The 22,317-nt window shown below is 41.7% G+C and overlaps 2 protein-coding genes across 2 annotated transcripts; both read left to right on the top strand.

Annotated features, from left to right (window-relative positions):
• Positions 1-881: 881 nt before the first annotated feature.
• On the top strand, positions 882-4,850 carry cacul1 (CDK2 associated cullin domain 1). The gene is made up of 8 exons (XM_062430334.1): positions 882-1,312; positions 1,475-1,601; positions 2,226-2,328; positions 2,420-2,515; positions 2,622-2,724; positions 2,855-2,944; positions 3,112-3,250; positions 3,365-4,850. The coding sequence occupies exons 1-8, from the start codon at positions 991-993 to the stop codon at positions 3,402-3,404; spliced, it is 1,020 nt and encodes a 339-aa protein (XP_062286318.1). The 5' UTR covers positions 882-990; the 3' UTR covers positions 3,405-4,850.
• A 1,690-nt stretch (positions 4,851-6,540) lies between these two features.
• mypn (myopalladin) lies at positions 6,541-22,306 on the top strand. The gene is given in 21 exon segments (XM_062430993.1): positions 6,541-6,618; positions 7,037-8,134; positions 11,765-11,940; positions 12,027-12,078; positions 12,191-12,638; positions 12,750-12,824; positions 12,920-13,061; positions 13,792-13,815; positions 14,228-14,356; positions 14,439-15,216; positions 15,994-17,082; positions 17,164-17,296; positions 17,908-18,011; positions 18,800-19,103; positions 19,205-19,354; positions 19,434-19,497; positions 19,721-19,869; positions 19,955-20,162; positions 20,287-20,452; positions 20,589-20,722; positions 20,812-22,306. Coding segments are annotated over 20 exon segments (5,601 nt in total). The 5' UTR covers positions 6,541-6,618; position 7,037; the 3' UTR covers positions 20,991-22,306.
• Positions 22,307-22,317: the final 11 nt, after the last annotated feature.

The following is a 22,317-nucleotide window of genomic DNA, read 5'->3' as shown; positions in this document are numbered from 1 at the left end:
TATAAATACACAGGATAATTAGGACAATACTGCAAACCCATTATGAATTCATATAATCTGACAAACATCATCCAGAGCAGTTTGTTCTCTCATTTAATATAATAAATGCTGAAGCACTCCCTTAAAGGACACCACAACAGTCATGTGTCTAAATGAATATTGAAACTGTTTTTTCTTGCTGAAATCATTCCTCCTTTACTGAACATTAAAAGATCCCTTAATAGTACACTTATAATTTAAGTTGATAGGGAACAAAATCCACAGTCGTCCTTCTGTGCAAAAATTATTTATTTATTATTATTATTATTACTTAACACTTTATCTGAAGATAATATGAAGCTTCAGCCATCCAAATAAGTCAAATCAAGTAGATATATTTCAACGTTAGTCTTTTTTTAGTCCCTCTTTTTGTTAGGTGTACTTTACTTCCACTGCAGATAAATAGGGAAACACTGTCTGGGGAAACACAAGTTATTTGATGCTAAAAAGACTAAATGTGGCAGATATCTACTTGATATGACTAACTCAGACTGCTGAAGCCTCATATAAGCTTCACATCAACTTTTAAATGCATTTTTGCACTAAATGACTGTGAGTATGGAGCTAAAACTAATGGCCCAGATGTGGCTCCATAAGTGTGTACACCATCAATTAGATTGTAAAACACATGAGGATTTTTTACAGTGAGGAAAACCTTTGTCACTCTTCATATGGACACATGACTGCAGAGAACAAATGTGAACCTGTCCTTTACTTGCTCGCATTTCACACCAGTTGGTGGAGGTAAAGCACCACATCTCTGTTTGCCAGCAGCGAAAACGACACCGCGAGGTAGAAGAAGAACTACGACGTGTCGTAAAAAAAAAAATCCAGTCAACAACAGCAAACCCGAGATGGACTCCGCTGCAGACTGACACTTTGTTTCTTCATTGTTGTGTCTGAAGATGCGGATCTAACGACGGCAGGCTTCGGCACGCTGGAGCTGAAAAGATGGAGGCCATGGAAGACGACAGTGTGGAACTAAAAGACGATCACAATCACAACTACTGTGCGAGCAGCAGCAGCAGTAAAGTCCGCTCGTATCTTAGCAGCCAGCTGTCGGCTCCGCAGCCCGTGTGTGCGGCGCTGCCGGGAGGAGAACCGGGGACCCGACGGGGGAAGCAGCGGTCCGGCAGCAGCAGCACCGCAGCGGGGTCAAAGTTCATGGACTCGGATTCAGGCAGTGAGAGCAGCGAAGTCAGTGAGACAGACAGCTCGGCTGCACCGGCCGCTGTCGAAGGGAAATTCACCCTCGACTCGACTTCCAAGTTCCGTAAGTTGGTTTTCCTGCAGGGCCTGAGGTCCTGCAGCCGCCCAGCAGCTCGGCCACGGCCCGATGCTCCTGTCTGTCAGGCCTTCAGTCTGCTACAAGCAGCTGTCTGCCGGGTCAACAACCTAACCAGCTGTCCTCTTCTTCCCCTCTTGTTCCTCTCAGTTTTAAATGCAATGGCCGTAGAAGACTACCGGAAAAACCACTGGCCAAACCTGGAGAAGGCGATCGACCGTCTGCTGATTCAGAACCCCACAGACCACATCTCTGTGTCGTATGCACAGATATATAGGTGAGCCACAGCTGGAGGACAGTTATTGTACACACATCTGTCAGAAAGTAGGTCACGCCTGTGCATTAACTACACAAAAAACTACAGTAAAATACTCTGAAGTATAAGAAATGTTGGTAGATTTATGATAGCTTTATAATTTCATATTTTCTAGATTGAGACAGCTAGAGCTGCAATTAGTCGATTAAACGATTAGTTTCCAACTATTTTGATAAATGTTTGAGTAATTTTTTTAAAAGAAGAAAATCTAAATTCTCTGATTCCAGCTTCTGAAATGTGAATATTTTCTGGTTTCTTTAATCTTCTTTAACAATAAATTGGACTGTTGGTCAGGACAAAACATGAAACATGAGGATGTTACCTTGACCTTTGGGAAACGACCATTGAAAATGTTAAGACAATCAATTGATCAAGAATATTATCAACAGATTGATCAATATTGAAAATAAACACAGCACAGGTGAAGGCATGTTGAAATCACACCGGATGTGGATCAGATTTGCCAAAACAACTTCCTCTGTTGATGGGATTCACTCCGTAAAGTTTCTTTACCTTTGAACTTAAACCAGAACTGCTGACTTTCCTTCCTGCTCTGATTTCCTCTTTTACATTTTTTTTTTCTAGTTACGTCTACAAGTGTGTTTGTCAGCAGCACTCTGAGCTGCTCTACAATGATTTGACATCCAAAATAACAAGTCATCTACAACAAGTGTCCACCCATCTACAAGTAAGAGAAAAGCTGCAAATGCAAGTGAATTACTACATAATACATAAAGAGACTATTCCATGTACTAATGCTTTTGTTACCTTGTTTCCAGGCCAGCTCACCTGAGAACTTCATTGAGACCTTCAACATTGCACTGACTCAATACACAGCTTCTCTTCAGTGTATAGTACCTGTATTTATGTACTTGGTTAGTAGTGTTTTATTATTGTAAAACCACAGAATTACACAGAACTTGGACTATTATATCAGATTCATAACCCATATAAACGTGTGCTTGTTATTGTTGTTTTTAGAACAAGTTCTACATCGAGTCCAAGCTGAATAGAGACCTAAGAGAGGATCTGATGAAGCTGTTTGCTGATCACGTTGCAGAAAAACACGTCAACACACTGATGCGTGAGTACATTGCTTCAGTTTATCAGGATTTGTGTGTAGGGTTGTGGCAGTTGCACTAAAGAGATTTGATTCCCAGCCATTAGAACTGACCCCTGAGACATTTTGTGTTTTTTTTTCTTTTTTCTTTTAGCTCTTCTCATTAAAGCCCATTCCATGCCGTTTGAAGTGCAGCCATCAACAATGGCCAGTGTGGTTAAAGGCCTCTACAGTCTACGACCAGGTGAGTCACGCGTGTGTCTGTTACTGTTTTTGTGTGTATATGACATGTTTTAATATCACAAATTTCTCTGCTTCTTTCTTCTTCTTTTTTTTTTGCCTTCACAGCAAACACATTTCACTTTAAACATCATCTTCTGACTCCTAGATTGTCCCTTTTCCCTATTTCAGAGTGGGCCCTGTTAGCTCCAGCGCTCTTCTCCGGGTTTATTCCACAAATCAATCCTCCCGCTGTGGAGTCTCTGCTGTCCGACTACGCCGCTCACGACCAGAAGCTGCAGATGGAGCTCTCTATGAACGGATTTCCACGGTCAGTTTTGCGAGTTTTGTGAGTTTCGCATCTGGTTTCGTAAATATAACCAGACTTTTCAGCTCGCGCTTTACTTTTAAATGACTGATGGACACTCTCTCCCTGTTTTTCCAGAGGCGACCAGTCTCGCAAGCGGGCCAGCGATGACTCATGATAGGAGGGGCTCGGCGTCAGAACTATTACTGTGCCTCCAACTTCTTAATCACACGTTGGCTCACTGCACTAGGTACAATGTTAACAATGTGTCAGTCTCATCTCTCTCGACTTAAGGTCACTTAACACTGTGAAGAGCAAAGATGACATGACGTTGGGAAGAATCTACCGCACTAAACGCTGGTATTCATGGGACGTTGCCGTGCGCGCCGAGATTCACGTTTTCCCTTATTTTTCAGAGTGCCTTTATGGTTCTGACTGAGTATCCTATCAAGAGAGAAAGGCTGATCATGGGTATTTCATTCCTAACCTTTAACATGGACGTGTCTTGTGTCGTTTTGATAACCCTGGGCTAATTAAGACTTTCTATTGCTGCTAATAACACAGTCCACGTGTTAATACTACAAATCCCCTCATTTCACCTACTGTGTCTGTAACTCCCGAGGCTTCACTCAACACAAATGAGTGTGGGAACAATGGGAACTTGAGTCATTTGACCTCAACTATGATTCTTTTCTTCATGTTGCCTTTACTGTGTTGGTAAACCGGATTGTATTTTCCAGTTATACCAAAGAGGACTTGCTGTGTTTTTTGTTTTTTCTCTTCATTTACAACACATTGAATTCAAAGTTGACATTGTTAATGTTGTATGCTGTCTGAGTCACTGAGCCAATTTTTCTACTAACAAGTTTTAAGCTTTGGTTGACCCGTTTCTTTTTCAGATTCGAGTAAAATCATCATCATTAAGAACATTATTTCTGTTTGTTTTAGCCTCGAGGGTAGGAAAGACGGGGATTGCCACGTAAGACATTACACCGAGTGCCAGAAAGCTCAGACAAACACCTAAAAGTATTTGAGGATTTCCTAATTACACTTCAGTTTATGTGACAGCTTTCCTGCTTCGTCCCTTAACTGTACATATATTGAACCCGAGGCTTCAAAAACTTCACCAAACACATTATATGCAAATGTTCGGCCCAGGCCTGATGCACTTGTACATTAAACGTTTCTAACATGTATAGCCTGTTCATGATGTAAATAGTTTTTGTCTTTTGTGGCGTGGTCAGTGTACACTAGCTTTTATCACAGATGCATTTTTTGTTTTAACGATTCACTCGAACAGAAGGATTTGATACAAGCTGTTACACTGTTTTAAGTGTGATTTTAGACACTCAGGCTTGCTTTTCATTTCCGTCTGTGGGTCTAGAAAATGGTTCTCATTGTCTATCGAATACAGTCATTTTATTAATCACAGGGCACAGGGACAAATTTGTTTTTCCACTCTTTGAGGTTTTACTGATGGGTGAAAGCTATAAAATTGAAGCCGAATAAAATCAGAATCACTGCAGATGCCAAACACTGGATGTATTATGTTATTTTGTGTTTTTTCTTTAACGTGTTGCAAAAAATATCCATGTTAAAACAACTGTGAATAAATTCCACTTGGCTCAAAGGCTGTTTGAGAAATCTCTTGCACAGAAATACATTTTTTCCAAAAACCAACATGATCCTTGACCCTGACACACACACACACACACACACACACACACACACATACACACACACACACACACACACACGCCACAGTGCTTTGAAACGGATTATTGCTGTTAATTTGCTGTGTTAACATTAGTATACAAGAGGCTCAGCGAGGGGCTTCTAATTCTGTAGGACGGAGGTCTCTTGACAGTCCACTGGAGGTGGAATCCCTTTACAGCACGCCCTCGCTGGCCAATGAGCAGGGACGCCACCCAGACACATGGGCCAGGCCTCCCTAAAATAACCTGAGACCACTGCACTGACAAATGTTGCTACGTTTACTGGTGACAGGTTACCCTAGCTACTCGGCTCCATATTTTCCTGTAAACTCCAAGGTTAACTCCTGTGCAAAGAATCCGGGAAGGCTGGACAGCTGCCTGTGTCCAAGATTTTCCCCAGGTGGCAGCAACCAGAAAACTGGAATCTCCCTGTTTGAGCACAGGTGCACTCTGAGGATTTACCAGTCCTTTCACAGGGGCCAGCTGGGTTTATTCTGAAGGTAAAACACACCATCCCCTAATTTAATTGTTGTTCACAGTGTCCAGATGATAGTCTTTCAGCATCAGCCTCATATGCTGTGTATAGCCTCAGAAAATCTCTAACATTGAGCCTCAGACAGGCTATTTTTATTTGACAGTCTATGTTCTGCTCCGATTTAATTAAATTATCTGCAGCCTGCATGGATGTTTGTTCCTGTGTTTAAGCAGAGGCCTGTTGTTCTGTGTGGGCTGTTTTAACGCCATGTTTTCTCACTCAGCAGTCTCCCATTTATGATAATTATAGTTCTGTTTGTTTAATCTGATTTATGATTGTTGTGACTGATCAAAATTATGATAACAAGGGCGCACAGGATGAGGTGGACTGCTTTTTTTTGTTGATTTTCTGTAAACTGACCCCTCGCTATTATTAGATATGACTTGGTGGGCTTGGAGCCTGTTTGCAAGGGATTAATGTACACAACAGCTGCAGCTTCAGGTCTGTTGGAAGGGCATTGCTGCCTCTCTTAATTGCGCCGATTTGAGTGTCAGTAGCATATGTGTACCCTATCTCATGTCTGTATTCAACACTTGCTCATACCGAGGGTCAAAAAGTTGTGAAAAAACTAAACGTCATGTAGGTGTTAGAGTGGGGTGGATGGGGATGAAAAAGCCTGCATGTAACTCATCAGATCTGGTGTCAGGGCATGAACCTGATAGCCTGTTGAGGCAAGAGGAAGGCTGAAATTAGGCTAAAATAAAAAGCTATTTTTACTAGATAATTCCTGCTTTTAACCACAGCCTCTGCATTCATGTTCTATCTTTGCACCAACTATTTAACATGAGATTGTTTATATCTTTGGTGCATATCATGTTTGAAAAATACATTTCAGAAAGTTTTTAAATATTCAAAAGGATGATAACAAGATATTACAAGATAAATACTTATTATTTTTCCTCTGTGTTACACTCCATGGCTCCATTAGTCATTATTCCTTTAGTCACTTCTAAGGCCTGTAAGAAATGTCAATGACTTAATGCATTTTTTAAAAATCCATTTACTACAAATTCATACACTTTACATTACTGCTTATACATTGATATATTGATGTTTCTTCCTCCAGAGATCTACTGGTTACAGTTACTTTGTGTCCAGCATGAAAATCAACTTTTAGAGATCCTGAGAAATCTGTGAAACAGGTAAACACCCAGTGAAGATTTAGTTTCCTTTTATTTATTTTGTCAGTTAGGTTATTGCACAGTAAATCAGTAGCAAATGGACTGTTGGTTTCAGTAATTCAATTGAATTAACTGTTGTAAAATGTCACCACTGTGTATTGAACAATGAAACCTTGTGTCCTGACTGCTCTCCAGTCAACATGTTACAGTATGAAGTCACTTGAGAAAATTAAATCAAATAATTGAGTCAACTACAAAACAGCAACTCTTTTAATCCAACAATTTACCTAATTGGCCTTTTCACAATGTCTCCAGTTCTATGGAGGTTCATTTTAAACCTATTCTGACTCACCTGTGATAGAGGAAATAATCTTAAAACCAACAGTATTTGTATTTTACAACACAAATGTAAATGAATGTGTTGTGATTATTTTCCCAGCATGCAAGAGAACAACATTGACCAGCCACCGTCAATCTCTCAACTCTTAAGAGAGAGCTACCTGGCAGAGGCCAGAGCCCAGCAGCGCCATAGCGAGATGAGCCGCTCAGACGCTTCTTCCACACGCCTTCAGATCTATGGGTCACTCAAAGGAAAGGCTGAGGACTCTGTGGGCCACAATGACCCACAGCTCCCAGACCTGTCAGCCTTCCTCAGCGAAGAGGAGCTGGATAAGAGTGTCAACCTTGCCTGCCAGGCCATCGGACATGAGCCTCGAGAGGAGAAGGCAGAGGTCAAGGCCTCTGTTACACCATCAGCCCCCTCTAACATCTCCTCAGCTTCTTCCTCAACACCCTCTTCTGTTCCCTTCGTTAACCCCTCTCCTGCTCCCCCTGCTGCCCCCTCCGCTGTGCCCTTCACGGAGCCAGTCCCTGAATTCAAAGAATTGCCAGCAACACACACAACATTCGCAGTAGAAAGAAAGATGCACAAGGCCTCCACACAGAAGGAGAACACGGTAAAAAGCAGCAGGGACTCCAGTGAAGGATTCAATGACTTGAACAGATCAGCAAGGAACACCCCATATGGTCCAGAGACCCAGTCCAAGAAGGAGTTCCTCAACAAGGCAGCAGACTTCATTGAGGAGCTCTCCTCTCTCTTCAAGGCCAACAGCTCCAAACGGGTACGACCGAGATCATGCAAAGCCCACAGGAGCAGGGTCCAGAACAAGAGCCAAAACGATGGGACAGTTTATCCCCCCAGTGCGGACAACAGGGAGCGCGGTGTCATGGACGTGGAGGCGGAGGAGGAGGGACCCAGCCCTGCTGTTAGCCACCACCCAGAGGTCCAGCTGGGCTCTGGGACTGAGCATGTGGAGTTTCAGGACTGCAGGATTACTGAGGAGGAGCAGTACGACTCGGTTTGCCAGGAGGCAGAGGATGCTGAAAGCAGTGCCTTAACAGAAACTCCCTCCTACCCAGCAGAGCCTGTGTGTGAACCTCCTCACTTCATCCAGAAACTAAAAAGCAGGGAGGTTCCTGAGGGCAGCAAGGTTCAGCTAGACTGCATTGTAAGAGGACTCCCAGTGCCTGAAGTCCGGTAAGACAAACCCCAAACAGTCAACCTGACTGACAGTTTCTATTCTGATTGTTGCTTAGATGCCTGATTAAAGTTGATTTCTTAGTTTGCATCAGAATCAATATTTTCTACTTTCAGGTTTTTATTTTGCAATTTGCTTCATTGTAAACCTAACACCTGAGCAAGCTTTAAGTCCAGTGTGCTGTCAGCATCCTAGATTCTGAAGAGGAGGAAGGATCCAGGGCCAATGTGTTGAACAGAAATGACAAAGATATATTTAAAATAATTTAGTAACAATATTGTCATCAGACAGTTTGTCCACTAGAGAGCACTGTTTATTTTGTGACTATAAAATGTTCTGTATATATCTTGGGCAGTATTTCTTTTTAATAACCATATTTAAGGGATCTTTATCTTTATCAAAAATGAGATGAGTGTCAGGCATTTTAAATGATCACATTTTTTCTTTTTCAAATATTGATATTGGTCTTAAATATCCAGTGTGGGTCGGGCTCTAGTGTACACAGTACCAGTGAAAAGTTTGGACACATTTTCCCACTTCCCTTGAATGAGAAAGCGTGTCCGAGTTTTTGTCCGATACTGTACATTGTTTAAAAAGCTATGTGTAGCTACCAATGTGAGCCATGACATGTTGTGTCTGAGCCTCAGATAGTACTGAATATTTGCGTGTGATGACGATTTTTTCCTCTGAGATCCTGAGATAAAAGTCAACAGCTAATCTGAGTGGTGTGAGTGTGTGTTTATGTAAGTGTGTGTGTGTGTGTGTGTGTGTGTGTGTGTGTGTGTGTGTGTGTGTGTGTGTGTGTGTGTGTGTGTGTGTGTGTGTGTGTGTGTGTGTGTGTGTGTGTGTGTGTGTGTGTGTGTGTGTGTGTGTGTGTTCTATAGTCATCAGGGTAATGTCTGGGACAAATATTAATCACAGTTCACTGTTGTTCTTATGAAAAATACCAGTAGGTTATTATCTAAATAGTGCTGTCTAAATCATTCATCATCAACAGTCAAAATGTGCCAAAATATGAGTGAAATTTAAACCTCTCATCCCATTCAGTGAACCTTTGTTAAGACAATGAAGTAGAATAAATGTAAAAAACCAAACATGACAATACAATACTTACTAATAAACACTGGTATGCTTTTTTTGGTTGTGGTAGCTTGTTAGATTTGTTGTAAAATCCTGGCTCGACATGTGGTGTTCCTCCAAGGACTACAAAGCCTTGAACTGAAGTGAAGCTGAAGACTATAGGGGGCATGGGCTTGTTAGTCCTACTGAACATTGTTGCTCCACTAACATATACTTGTCTGGGGAGAATGTAGCTCTCTGCCATTTTTAGACCGGACTGGCACAGCGAGCTGTAGCCGTGTCTGATAATGGAACCGACTGAGCTCTTGAACACGCAGCAGAGTTAGGTGAGAATATTTATTCAGTTGTTCTTTGGTGGATATTTTAATATGGTTTTTGTCTGGTGCTTACTTTCAGTTCAGGTCTTTTGCAAATGTACAGAGACTTAAGTCTTAGTTAAGTATGTTCAAGCTTATATTGTACATTCAGCTGACATAAAGCACTTTATACTGTGATCTTGTTTTTCCTGACCATGCATCTATTGTGTGTGTGTGTGACTATGACTTAAAAGAAGTCAAAATAGAATTGTCAGGTTCATATTTCCCATCAGCTTGCAGTGGTGTTCTGTCTCTGGTGCGTCAGGGTATAGCATTGTGTGTATTCAGAGTCTATGTTTAGTCAGAGCTCCCAGGCTTCAGAGGGAATCTCCTCTCCGGTTCTGAACTCCGGAGGGAAAATAGCCCTGACAGGTGCAGTGAGCAGGGTCTTTGCAACACAGACCAGACATCTTCTCTACTACTCATGCTTTCAATTTAGACCCTTACTCACTATAAATGACATGGCTCGCTTCAAGTAGAACATAGACGGCATATTACAGCAGCGTCTCCTGGGAACTGATCTTCAATGTGGCTTCATATTTTCACTGGACACCAGAAATGTTTAAATGAATTTCTCCCCATTAGATCAGCCACAGATTTGAGATTTCGGGTCATCTCTAGATTCGTCTGCACACTGATCTGAAAACATGTCAGATCATATTCAGATTTTGATGAGAGCACTGGTTATGATTTATGGATGTACGGTTACGTTTTGCCCGAGAGTAACACATCACCTCATTCCTGTTTGTTTATTGGCTGGATTTTTATAAAGCATCAAAGCCTCATCTGCTCAAAATAGATGTACTTTGACATAGAAGCTGCTGCGCATGTTGCTGGTCTGTACGGGGAAAGTTAAGAGGTTGCCAGCTAAGTTACTAAGTAGGACTGATGCCAGGTAGGAAGTTTTTCATTCATCCATTATGTTTTAATGTGATTTTTGTCTGTTTATCTTAATTTGACAGCCTGCACTTCAGATTAGAATATTGGGGGGGGGGGGTGATTTGGTAGGTTGGTTGTGGGTTGAAATCAAACCTGAAATTTGCAAAGAAAAAAAAACAAGACAGACTTTTGGGAGTCCTGTTGGCTCAGGGGTTTAAGGGGTTTAAGACATCACAACACCATGGTTTGAGTCGGGATATCTGATACTCAGGATATTAAAAATTATTCAGTTTCATTCACAAAAGTGAACATTTTTTCTTGCTAGCCATTAGATGTTAATTAGACTTACATCTATAAACTACATCTGCACCTGGTTCTGCATTCTATGTGGCGTTGAAAGGGTTTTAAAAAGTCTTAAATTTAATTAGGTAAACACTGCATTACTCCCCCCATCTAATAAAAATGCCCAATAAATACTTGAAAAGTATGTCTTATCTTCATAAAGACGTTTTTATAGAAGTAAACTTTTAATCAACACACTAGATTCATTGTGTTGTGCTCAACATCAACAGTGCATTGATATGGCCTCTAAACTGGCGTGACATTGCTGGTATTGCTTCTTGTCTTACAGGGAAAGCGATAGGTCTTGCTCATCGAAACGTTTTCCTCTTGGCCTGCATAACTCTACCAAATGGCACAAGGCCAGAAGCACTATTAGGAAACTGGGACCACTACTGGGAACACTCCCCTGCCTGACTACATGTCGCCAGACTCATACAAACAGTGGCAGATGGTTACCAGAGGACTGTGTAAAGATGGGGGTTTAAGATATCTATATCTATTAAAGATCTACAAATCGATTTAAAAATTACACTACAAGAAACATTGAGCAAAAGTAGCACAGAATTGCAGTTACACATGGTCATTTTATTATTTCATTATAAATGCACAACCAGCCAATCCATCTCCACTTTGCTGGAGCTTGGAAAGAGATGACCATCTCCTCTTTAAAAAAGTGCCACTGATTGTGACACAACTGCATAGCTGGAAAATATTCTGCTTTTTCTTTTTGCCTTTACAGAAGTAGGTAAAAGTACATGATAAAGCTACCCAGTTACAGAGCACCATTTGATCTTTACATTCCATCCCTAACTATTAGCATGTCATTTTGTTTGGGTCCTAACGCATTTAAAGGCATAAAAAGGCATCCAGAATTAATTTGTATGACTTTAAAAAAAATCTCTGCTGCATATCTCAGAAAGGTTTCAGAAAACATTAAATTCTACTTCAGCAAAGCTATATTTTGAATTTCAGGTGGTTTTGTGAGGGTAAGGAGTTGGAGGACAGCCCTGACATTCAGATCATCACCAATGGCGAGCTGCACTCTCTGATTATCGCAGAGGCATTTGAGGAAGATACTGGACGCTACTCCTGCTTTGCATCCAATTTCTATGGCACAGACTCAACGTCAGCTGAGATCTACGTCGAAGGTGATTCTCACATTTCCTTTTCCTGACTGACACCTTTACAGGGTTGTGTAAGGCACTGTTAGTCACTTGTTTGTTCGGTCACACAGGTGCATCCTCTTCGGATTCTGAGGTAGAACAGCACTTTGATCACGTAGCCCAGTGAGTTTTTTACTTTTTTGTCATTAACAATCTCTCCAAAAGTAACTGTAGCTACTTTATTGCAATGCTAAATGAGATAATCACACCATTCTTCCCTCTGTGATTTTGAAAGGCTGCAGAGGCAACAACCAACGTCAGCTCCATCTTTACCTCTGTCAAACCAAACTATCTCTGAAGAAGCTGAAGACTCTTTGTCACCTCAACATATAGCAGCCACTGAGGAACCAGCAGAGGAGCTCTCCTCTCTGCCAACTAGCCAAATAGTCCAAGAACCTCTTCTACCAGTCCAGACAACAACCACCGTACTTCCAGTCCCAGAGATTTCTAAAGTATCTGTAGCATCCACAGCTCAGCCTGCACAGGAGGAGACAGTAGTGTTACCTGTGCAGGTGTTCACTACTTCACCGCCAAGTGATACAGAAACCCAGGAGATGTCATCATCTGTCCCAGTCATATCCACACAACAGCCAGTGCAGACAGCTACATCAGTACCAGTGAACTCAGTGATCTCATCTGTGTTGCCTGTCCAGGCAGCTCCAACACAAACACCCCAACCTGAGGTAAAACAACTAAAATGCTTCTTTCTGCTACATATTTTTTAAATTATTAGCTCTTTATATTTTGACCAACATGTCTTCAGTGGGTTTTTTCATTTGTTTGTCTGTTTTCAGATTCAAACCTCTGACCACAACTTTCTGCAAGGACTGAACGGGCAACCAATCATGGCCGCTCCTGTGTTCACAAAGGTAGAGAACTTCCTAAAAAGGATTTTGTTTATCCTGTCTGCTACTGACTATTATGTGTTTACTGATGTATCATATATCATATGCTATCACACTAGAGCCTGCAGGACCTCTTTGCATCAGAAGGCCAGCTGGTGGTGCTAGAGAGCCGCGTGAAAGGAGTGCCATCACCTCGAGTGGATTGGTACCAGGAGGGAAAATTAATTGAAGACTCTCCTGATTTCAGGATCCTGCAGAAAAGTAAGTTCTACTTCATCTCTCTAATAGTGTGTTACAGTCACAAGAGAAATGCATATTAGCTTTTGGGTAGTTTTTTTTTTTGGAAAGGTGTGCCTTTTGTTAATTCAAACACAAAATAAAATTTCACTGCAGATGCAATTCCATTGTAATGGATAAGAAGCAAGAAATGCAAGAAGGAGCAAAGTTTAATGACTTAACAGCATCTTAAATCAGATCAACTTATTCAGTTTAATTAAAATTCATTCTGGGAAGTTCAAAATAAATTTGCCACCAAGTTTCTCGAGGGACTCAGTGGTCAGACAAGAAAATACAAAGGCAAGGTTTCTACAGTTATCATTAAAAATCCCCTTGACATGTTTCAAGATACATAAAAATACTCTACTTTGAATAATAATTTGTGTCTTGCGTGGTTTTTCCATCCAAAAAAAAGATGAGAATAAAAAGAATAATAATATTTTAAGGTTAAGAATGTGTTTACATGCACAAATCATATTATACAAGAGGCTGTTGATGCATTTTTGGCATTCCTCTTTGAATATTTGTTGTAGTTATGGAATTCAGGCAACAATACTTAATATATTTCTTATGGGAAATTATAAACTGACTGTGGTAAATGATCAGTGATACTGATAACTTAAAATGTGTATTAATAATTATTATTGAACCACTACCTCAAAAATTCTAGTTTATTACAGTTACATAATGATTTTGGTACTCTTTTTCTTTCCAGAGCCCAGGTCTCCAGCCGAATCAGGTACATATTTCATTAAATCCTCAAATGTCAAAAACGTGTGTTTTGACTGCAGCTGCCTGTCTGTGCATGATGCTGCGGTGTATACACATTACTCTGCTGAAGTGTTTATAGTCCTTGGCCGAGGCTTCTGCTCTTCCTCTGTACAAAAGCCAGGGCAGCTTTTCCTCGACTCTGGACCTTATACGGTAGTCTCTCATCCTGTGTTGAACCTCCATGGCAGATCATTTCAAACTGCATTAGCTTCAGATAGACTCTCAGCCACGGTGATACAAAGAAACCTCCCTGCTGCAGCATATGAAACCTGAGTCATGTATCTTTCCTCTGGTATTAAGGCTCTCAGCTAGTTGAAATGTGATGCAGTCATATCAAATCAACTTGATCATGTGAGTATTTTTTTAATCATTGTTTCTAGAGGAAATATGCACTTTGGTTATTGCTGAGGTCTTTCCTGAAGATTCAGGGATGTTCACTGTTACAGCAAGCAACAAGTATGGAACCGTGTCCAGCACTGCAGGACTAAGGGTCAAAGGTAACACTATCTGTTCCACCTTATAGAAACATGAGCATCATTTCAGTCTTGTGTCAATATACTGACTTTACTCCATTTTTCTGATTCTCTTCAGGAAATGGCGTCAGCAACAACAACCACTTGAGGCCTTTCAGCAGTTCAATGGAGGAGTCCAATCAAATCCAAGAAGCTTTCACATCAGATCTCACAGCACCAACTGTCAATGTCAAAACAGAGATTACTGTGACCAACAGCATCAAGCCCCACTCCAGCACCATTCGCCTAGATCCTCTAGTGTCCAGCACCGTACGCCTGGACCCCTTAAACACTAGCACCTTTCGTTTGGACCCCAACAGCTCCAGCATGTTGCGTTCAGACCCCCTCCGCACCAGCCTGCCCAATCTGGAGCCCTCTAGTCTGACCAGCAGCTCCAACCTGAACTCTCGCAGCGTCAGCACCCCCAGCTTAGATCCTCTCTACTTCCACCAGGACCTTCCTGGATACAGTGCAGCACGTTCAGAACCACAGAGCAGTGGACAGGTGCCCTCATACCCGAAGCCCTTCACTGCTCTGCATGTGGTTGAGCAGGAAGTGTCCAGTCCTCCGCTGACATCACTTGATACAAGTTCCAAAGTTAAGGAGACCCCAAACCATCAGAATGGGACCCCGTTTGTGGTACCCCTCCCTGACCCACCTCCTAACTCCTGCCTAAAGACAGGCAACCAGACAAACCACAAAGACTCACGCTCCGGCTCCAGAGTCGGTCTGCGCGTGCACTTCAAACTACCTGAGGATGAGGAGGATGAACGAAGTGATGTATCCAGTCCATTTGAAAATGATGCTCAGGCACTGCTCAGCAAAGAACCACCACCAGTGCTGGCTAAACCCAAACTGTGAGTAGAGCAGATACATTTAAATGTAAATGAATCTCAGGAATAGTGCCATGATCAACCACAAGGCTGTCCAAATGCTCAGCATCAATTTAGTATGAAGAAAAAAAAACCTTACTAACTACAGATTAAGAATTTGCACATGGGTTACTCAAATCATGTCGTAACTTTGCATTACATCAAAGTGAATTTGATCCGCCTCCTCCTCCTTCTCCACTCCAATATAATCCTCCTCCTCTGGCTCAAATAGCAGCTGTAATCAGTTGCAATTCACATATGAATGCATGAGGACTTCAAATGTGGACCTTCAGGCTTTCCAAAACAAAGGATGGCATTTTCTATTTGTAAGTTCATTTGCTAACTATGCAAACATTTCCAGCAATACTGTACATCTAATTGAGTCATTTGCTGTTTATTGCCTGTTTTGTACATGGCATCATAGACTTACAATAACAAAGATAGATATGAAAGTTTGTCTCTTATTGTTTACTCATTAAATTAACAGTAGTTGCTGTTATATGTTAAAGTTAAGAGACTCCCTATTTAGAATGAAAGCTGAAAGTGTCTTGACAGTGTTTTGTTTGTGGGCTACTTGTTGGTAGCCCATAAAAGGGCAGAGTGTTCTTCATGCTGACTTTGGCTCATTCCTGCTGGGGTATACAGCACTTACTGGACTTACTGTAATTTATGAGAGGACTGCTCTGAGCCTCCTTTAACTTCACCATGTATAGTGTCTTTTTTACAGTTGATGTATTATTTTGGTTTATGCTTGATCGACAGGGACCCAGCCCAGCTCCAGCTCCTGCACAACCAGGTCCTCATGGAGCAGCAGCAAGAAACTGAACCTCCAACCCAAACCCAAACCCACACCCAGACTCAGTCCCAGCCACCATTTCAGATCCAGATCCAGCCCGAGGTGCAAAGCTCTCATGATGATCCACTGTGGCCACCCAGAACCCACCGTGAACTTCATCAACCGCCTTTCCAGCCCTACCTGAACACCACAACTCCCAACTCTGCGCCTCCACTGACCACTGCCCCCCCTGCTCCCTTACTGAGCTCGGCTCCAACGCTCAATACAACCTTTTCACCTCTCAAAACGTCTCCTGCTCCTCCTTCAAGCTCCCTCCAATCTTTTCCTCAACTGAAGACCTCCTCACTGGTGACATGTCCTCCTCCTGTGCCACAGCTCAGCACAGCTTCTCTTTTCAGTTCAGCACCTGTAACCCATATGAACACCATCCATGCCTCCCACCTCAATGTGTCCCCTGCAGCTCTCGCTAGAACCACATCTACACCCCAGTTTTGCTCTCCCCCTGCACCTAACCTCAGCACGATCTCCACATTTTCAACCCCGGCTTCACAGCAGGTAATATCTCCCACTCCTCTACTGAGAAGCACCCACGCCTCCCTCATGAACCTGACCCCCACCTCGCACAGCTTCAACTACGCCCGGCCCAAAGAGTTCCTAACCACCCAGACCTTCTCACCAGTCAGGAGTCCCTCTCCAACAGAATCCCCGGTCCCCCGGCTCCACGAGCTGGCTGCTGAGTTCAACTCCTCTGTGGCCAGCTCCCCAACTCCCCCACCATTCTCCCCGCCACCTAGAATATTACCCACAAGGGTCCTTACATCTCCCACCAGTCCTCCATCCCTGGTGTCCTCACCCACGCCGGGTTCAGCGCCATTCCTGAACAGCATGTTCGCCTTTCGAGCCCAATCCCCTCCCCAGGCCTCCTCTCCCACCTCCAGCAGCTCCACACCCAGCCCCATCCAGAACCCTGTGGCTTTCCTCAGCTCTGTCCTGCCCTTCTTAACCCAGAGTCATCCCACCAACTCCATGGGCCTGCCAAGGGGAGCTCCATCAGGGTACGCCCTGTCAGACTGATTGCAGTACGTATGACATTGGTGACCTATCACATGTTTTAATACAGATTTTGTTTACTACAGGGTACACAAGAAGATGCCTAAGGGGCGCCCCCCGTCAATTGAAGATATCCGTGAGAGCAAAGAAATTATCCTCCAAGACATTGAGAAAAAGCTTCGATTTAGAGACGATGCTCCAACTTTTGCACATCAACAGGTAATTTCTACTTTTTTTTCCCAATGAGCTCAATTGCAGCAATATAGTAGTATATAAATAAGTGGCTAAGCAAAATAATTTTGCTCAAAAGTTGGGTACATGGGACTTTACAAATGTATGCCTCAGCCATATCTCTGCTTAGTTACACATTAGATGAATATTTGAAGTTGAATTTTGCTGAATGACTAGTTTGTTGACATGTTTGGTATGTGATTTTAAACTAACCAACAGTTGCAACCTAGTTTCCAACTGTTGATGAAGAAAATATCAACTAATGACTGTGCTGCATTCTCACTTGTCTCCAGATTTCTACTCGTATATTTGGTTTGAGATCATTGTCACTTGATAGCTATAAGATAATAAATTGATCTCTTTGAAAATGAGTGACTCGGACCAATGAGGAACTTGCATCATATAAGTACACTACCAGCAGAGCATCTGTCATCATTCCCCTCCCAGTCATTCATGGTTATTCATTGTGTGTCCATGTACTGTAACAACACATGCATGCTAATAACAGTAGCTTGTTTGCTACCCCATCACTATTTGTATGTATGTACAGTAGGTGTGTCGTTTGTTGGTGTTTATCATCCATCCCTATCCTCTCATAGAAGCTGAGTAATGAGGGGAAAACAGCGAGCAGACCCCTTGGACCAAACATTCCTACTGCTACTGTCATTAGCTATGATGAGGTACGAGGATCTTCTCGTCCCAAGCACTGCTTTGCTCGAGGCTGTATGAGTTACGATGTTTCAGACTGAGATGAGGAATCTTTGTCTCATATAATTATCTAATTACCATGATTAATTAATACATCTAATCAAGCAAACTCCTGTTAACTAATATATAACCTGCACGATTGAGAACTTATTTTAGAGTAAAAGTTGAAATGTAATAACTCTATTATTTATTGAATTCTGGCTAATTCCCCAATGGTTTCATTGAACTAATTTCACATTTTTCCCCACTGACGGTTGCAGTCTGTATTTTCTGATCCCATTTTAGATTTTCTTAAAACACCATCAGAACATGGTTCTTGTTAACTACACTTCTCAGAACCTACATATCGGTTTTACATTTCACACACTTGAATCATCCCTTTTTATTTTTGTCTCTTTGTTAGCCCATAGAAGTCACCTAAACGTTTTTAATATAAGTTAGTTTAGAATGATATCAAAACAGGTGCTTAAATGTCTAGAAATATTTTTCAAATGTTCATCATCTTCTCTGTTCTCTGTTTTACCCTCACCATCAGTCAGTTTTTTTTGGTTGGATGAGCATAATTTTTTTCCAACCAGGAGTAATACTATCAGAAAGAAGCAACTGCACGATCTTTACCATTAAGTGGTATAAAGTTACAATATGTACCATTTTGTTTAAAGATTTGAGTTTTGAATTGTAACTTTGATACCATTGCTGCTACATGGTGAACAGCTGCATGTTGTCTCATGTTCCCAATGATTGCTTGTTGTTTATGTGTAAAATATGCGCATGATATCATAGTCACACATTTATTTATACTTTTAGACAAGAAAAAAATGTGTGTAGTTGCGATTACTTTTATGTAGTGGTTTTCCTTTCTCAGGAGTACAAAGTGTCCAGTTTTGAGCAGAGACTTATGAGTGAGATTGAGTTTCGTTTGGAACGTACGCCGGTGGAGGAGTCAGATGACGAGGTGCAGCATGACGACGTCCCCAAGGGAAAATGCATTGCACCCATATTTGATAAGAAACTGAAGAACTTCAGAGCCGTGGAAGGCGTGTCAGTCACTTTCTCGTGTAAAGTAGTCGGAATCCCTGTTCCAAAGGTGAGAGGTCAACGACTGTGCTGTGCTGTGTGTATAAATAACAGCATGATCTCTCGCTTTCATCTCTTCCATTAATCATTCATATCTGTGTCTCTCAACAGGTTTACTGGTTCAAGGATGGTAAGCAGATCTTGAGGAAAAACGTCCATTACAAGAAGATAAGAGAGGGGGATGGGACCTGTGCTTTACACATAGAGTCCACGACCAATGATGACGATGGCAACTACACCATTATGGCAGCTAATCCACAGGTAATTCTCAGCTTTCTGTTCATTTGTCAACACCTTCTCCTCAGATGCACAATCTGATTTTCTATTTGATTACTATCAGGGACGAATCAGCTGCTCGGGTCATTTGATAGTCCAAACAGGACCTCTCCGAAATCGACTGACACCTATTCACTCTCAGAGGTGAGCAGGACTGAGTGTGCAGTGTGATCCACAGAGGTAAGAAGAATCCCTCTGCAGCACAGGGAACAAGCCATTTATTGCTTTTCCTACCTGACTACATTTTGGGATATTGTGCATCTATCTATACTGAAATACTAACCTAAACCACAGACAAAGACAGGAAATGGATTAATGTACAGGTTTGTGTTGTGTTCTATATCATGCTTTGCTCACCTCTGCATGTTTTCAGGGTGCGAGCCCGCATACAGGAAGTGGAGAGTGAGCAAACGGAGGAGCGCTTTTTTCGGCCTCACTTCCTCCAGGCTCCAGGGGACATGCTAGCCCACGAGGGGAAGCTCTGCAGACTAGACTGTAAGGTAGGTAGCAGGTCAGAGTATGAAGTCAAATTCCTAAAAAATATATGCAGAATGTGTCCAAAAAGTAGTCCTTTTCATCTTCCAGGTGAGTGGCCTTCCCAACCCTGAGCTGATGTGGTTGGTCAATGGAAGGCCTATCTATCCAGACATTTACCACAGGATGCTGGTACGGGAGAATGGCATCCACTCCCTGGTCATTGACCCTCTGACGCAAAATGATGCTGGTACATACACCTGCATTGCAAGCAACAAAGCGGGACAGAGCTCCTTCAGTCTAGAGCTTAAAGTTGTGGGTGAGGACTGATTAATTTAGTGACACTTGACACTGTTGACAAAATGACAAAAAATTCAGTTATTATGATGATGCCTCATGTGTTGTTTGGAGGTTTCCAGTAATATAAGGCATTTCCAATTTAGAAAAAGAGATGAAGCACCCTCCCCAGTTTGTGGAGAAGCTGCAGAACATGGGTATTCCAGAGGGAGCCCCTGTCAGGCTGGAGTGTCGGGTGGTGGGTATGCCCCCTCCACTCATCTACTGGAAGAAAGACAATGACTCCATTCCTAGAACTAAGGGCAGATTCAGGTCAGTAGGAGATCTACTGATAAAAAAAAGTCATGCCTCTATATATATTTATAGTACCTGGCACTCTCCAGAGTTTAAAATCTATTTTGAGATCTTTGAAAGTTCTGATGAATTGTCAATTGTGCATTTATTTCAGCATGCAACAGGATGCCACAGGATATGTGTGTCTCCTTATCCAGCCAACAACAAAAGATGATGCTGGCTGGTACACGGTGTCGGCCAAAAATGAAGCTGGAATTGTATCCTGCACCTGCAGACTGGATATCTATGGTACTAGGTTCTGCAAAACCTCCATAAGTATAATTACGGTATGTCATTCTTTTGCATGTAGTAATCCAAGCTGTCCACTTCACCCTCAGCACAGTGGCACCAGAGCATCCCTCCACCCATGAAGAAGGCCCCGCGCACAGGCAGCCGCTACGCAGCTCTGACAGGCCAGGGTCTCGACATCAAGTCCGCTTTCCCCACGTCGGAGAACAGCCCCATCCTGTTCTCCAGCTCCCCTCCGGAGGTCACGCTAGAGAGTGAGGAGCTGTGAGCGGTGCACGTCGACCCTCAGGGGGATACAAGAAGAATGATTATCTGGGCAGATGGTCATGTGATTTGTGTGATGCATTTGAAGTGATAGTTTCAGAAAAGAACGGCAAGTATTGTTGTGCCACCTGCTAGATGTCAAAACTAGCAGCACTGATAGTGGGTTTGTCACCATTCCTATTTACTCAAGTCCTATGAGGAGTGTTTCACAATTCACAAACAGAAAAATTGACAGATTTGCAAAGTCTTAGCTCATGAGCCATCATTGGAGTTGAATTTTGTTCTCTGACTGGTTTTAATGATTCACATTTGTTTTTCTACATCATATTTAGCTGTGAAGTTGAAGTTGTTGTTGCTCAATGTTGATGAAACATTACATTTCAAGATACATTTAGTTTAACATCTGTTCTTAATTGTTACATTTTATTTTCAAGGTGATCCTTACACCGTTTATTTTTATTGAAAAGCATATATACCTGTACTGGTAGTAGTAGTTTCTTAAACTTTAATATAAACTTTATATAAAAATAGTTATTGTTTGTTAATAATCAGAGCTAGTTTATAGTAGATTCATATACATTAGAATGATCTTCAGTTTATTTAAATGGCTCCATCAAGGCAAGATAATTTAACATTTAACTAAATTATTTCTTGAAATCCATCACTGGCTCACTTACTTGCACCATGTTTTTCATGTGCATGCATGCCAATGTCTGATAGAGATTCAGTACTATATAACTAATCAAACACGTGTCACAGTCATAGTAATAGTCTGCTGTTAGGTGAGTCTCGTTCATTGTTTGTAGCTGATACACTGAAACACTTTCTTTAGCTTTTATTGCTTTCAGGTGATTTAATTCATCTTTGTTTTATCTTTTCAGTTGCACCCACAGTTCAGGATGCTTTATAAGAGGAAAGAGTCAGATTAGACTAAAAACTCACTTGTTTGTTTTGTGTTACGACAGACCCCTGATACCAAAAGGTCTGCATCCCACAGAGGTTATTATTAAACTTTGATAGACACTGATTAAAATGAATTCAAGTCAGTTTAAAAAGATATATTGAAGAAAGGTTTGAAAGCACATGATGTAAAGTTGCACATTGTAAAATAGTTTTGTCCTCAGAATAAAGTTATATTTATTCAAAGGAGCGATGTTTTCTTTGCTGGAACAAGTGGTTATAATTCTCCATGCTGTATGCAGAATTATTGTATCCCATCTTACAAAGTCTATTGAAAGGTTGAGAATACTATTTTACAGAACATTACTCCCATTAAGAGAGGTAATCAAGTGTTTTTTTATCTATGTGTAAAATTAAAATGTGTTGAAATC

The sequence above is a fragment of the Scomber scombrus genome, chromosome 12 (genome assembly GCF_963691925.1).
Source record: "Scomber scombrus chromosome 12, fScoSco1.1, whole genome shotgun sequence".
In the NCBI taxonomy this organism is placed as follows: Eukaryota; Metazoa; Chordata; class Actinopteri; order Scombriformes; family Scombridae; genus Scomber; species Scomber scombrus.
This window is presented reverse-complemented; position numbering and strand designations above follow the sequence as displayed.

Excerpts from the sequence above, each read along its gene's own strand:
- cacul1 (XM_062430334.1), top strand. The coding sequence starts at position 991 with ATGGAGGCCATGGAAGACGACAGTGTGGAACTAAAAGACGATCACAAT. Across the intron at positions 2,516-2,621 it reads TACCTGTATTTATGTACTTG|AACAAGTTCTACATCGAGTC; the intron begins GTTAGTAGTGTT and ends TGTTGTTTTTAG. Across the intron at positions 2,945-3,111 it reads CCTCTACAGTCTACGACCAG|AGTGGGCCCTGTTAGCTCCA; the intron begins GTGAGTCACGCG and ends TCCCTATTTCAG.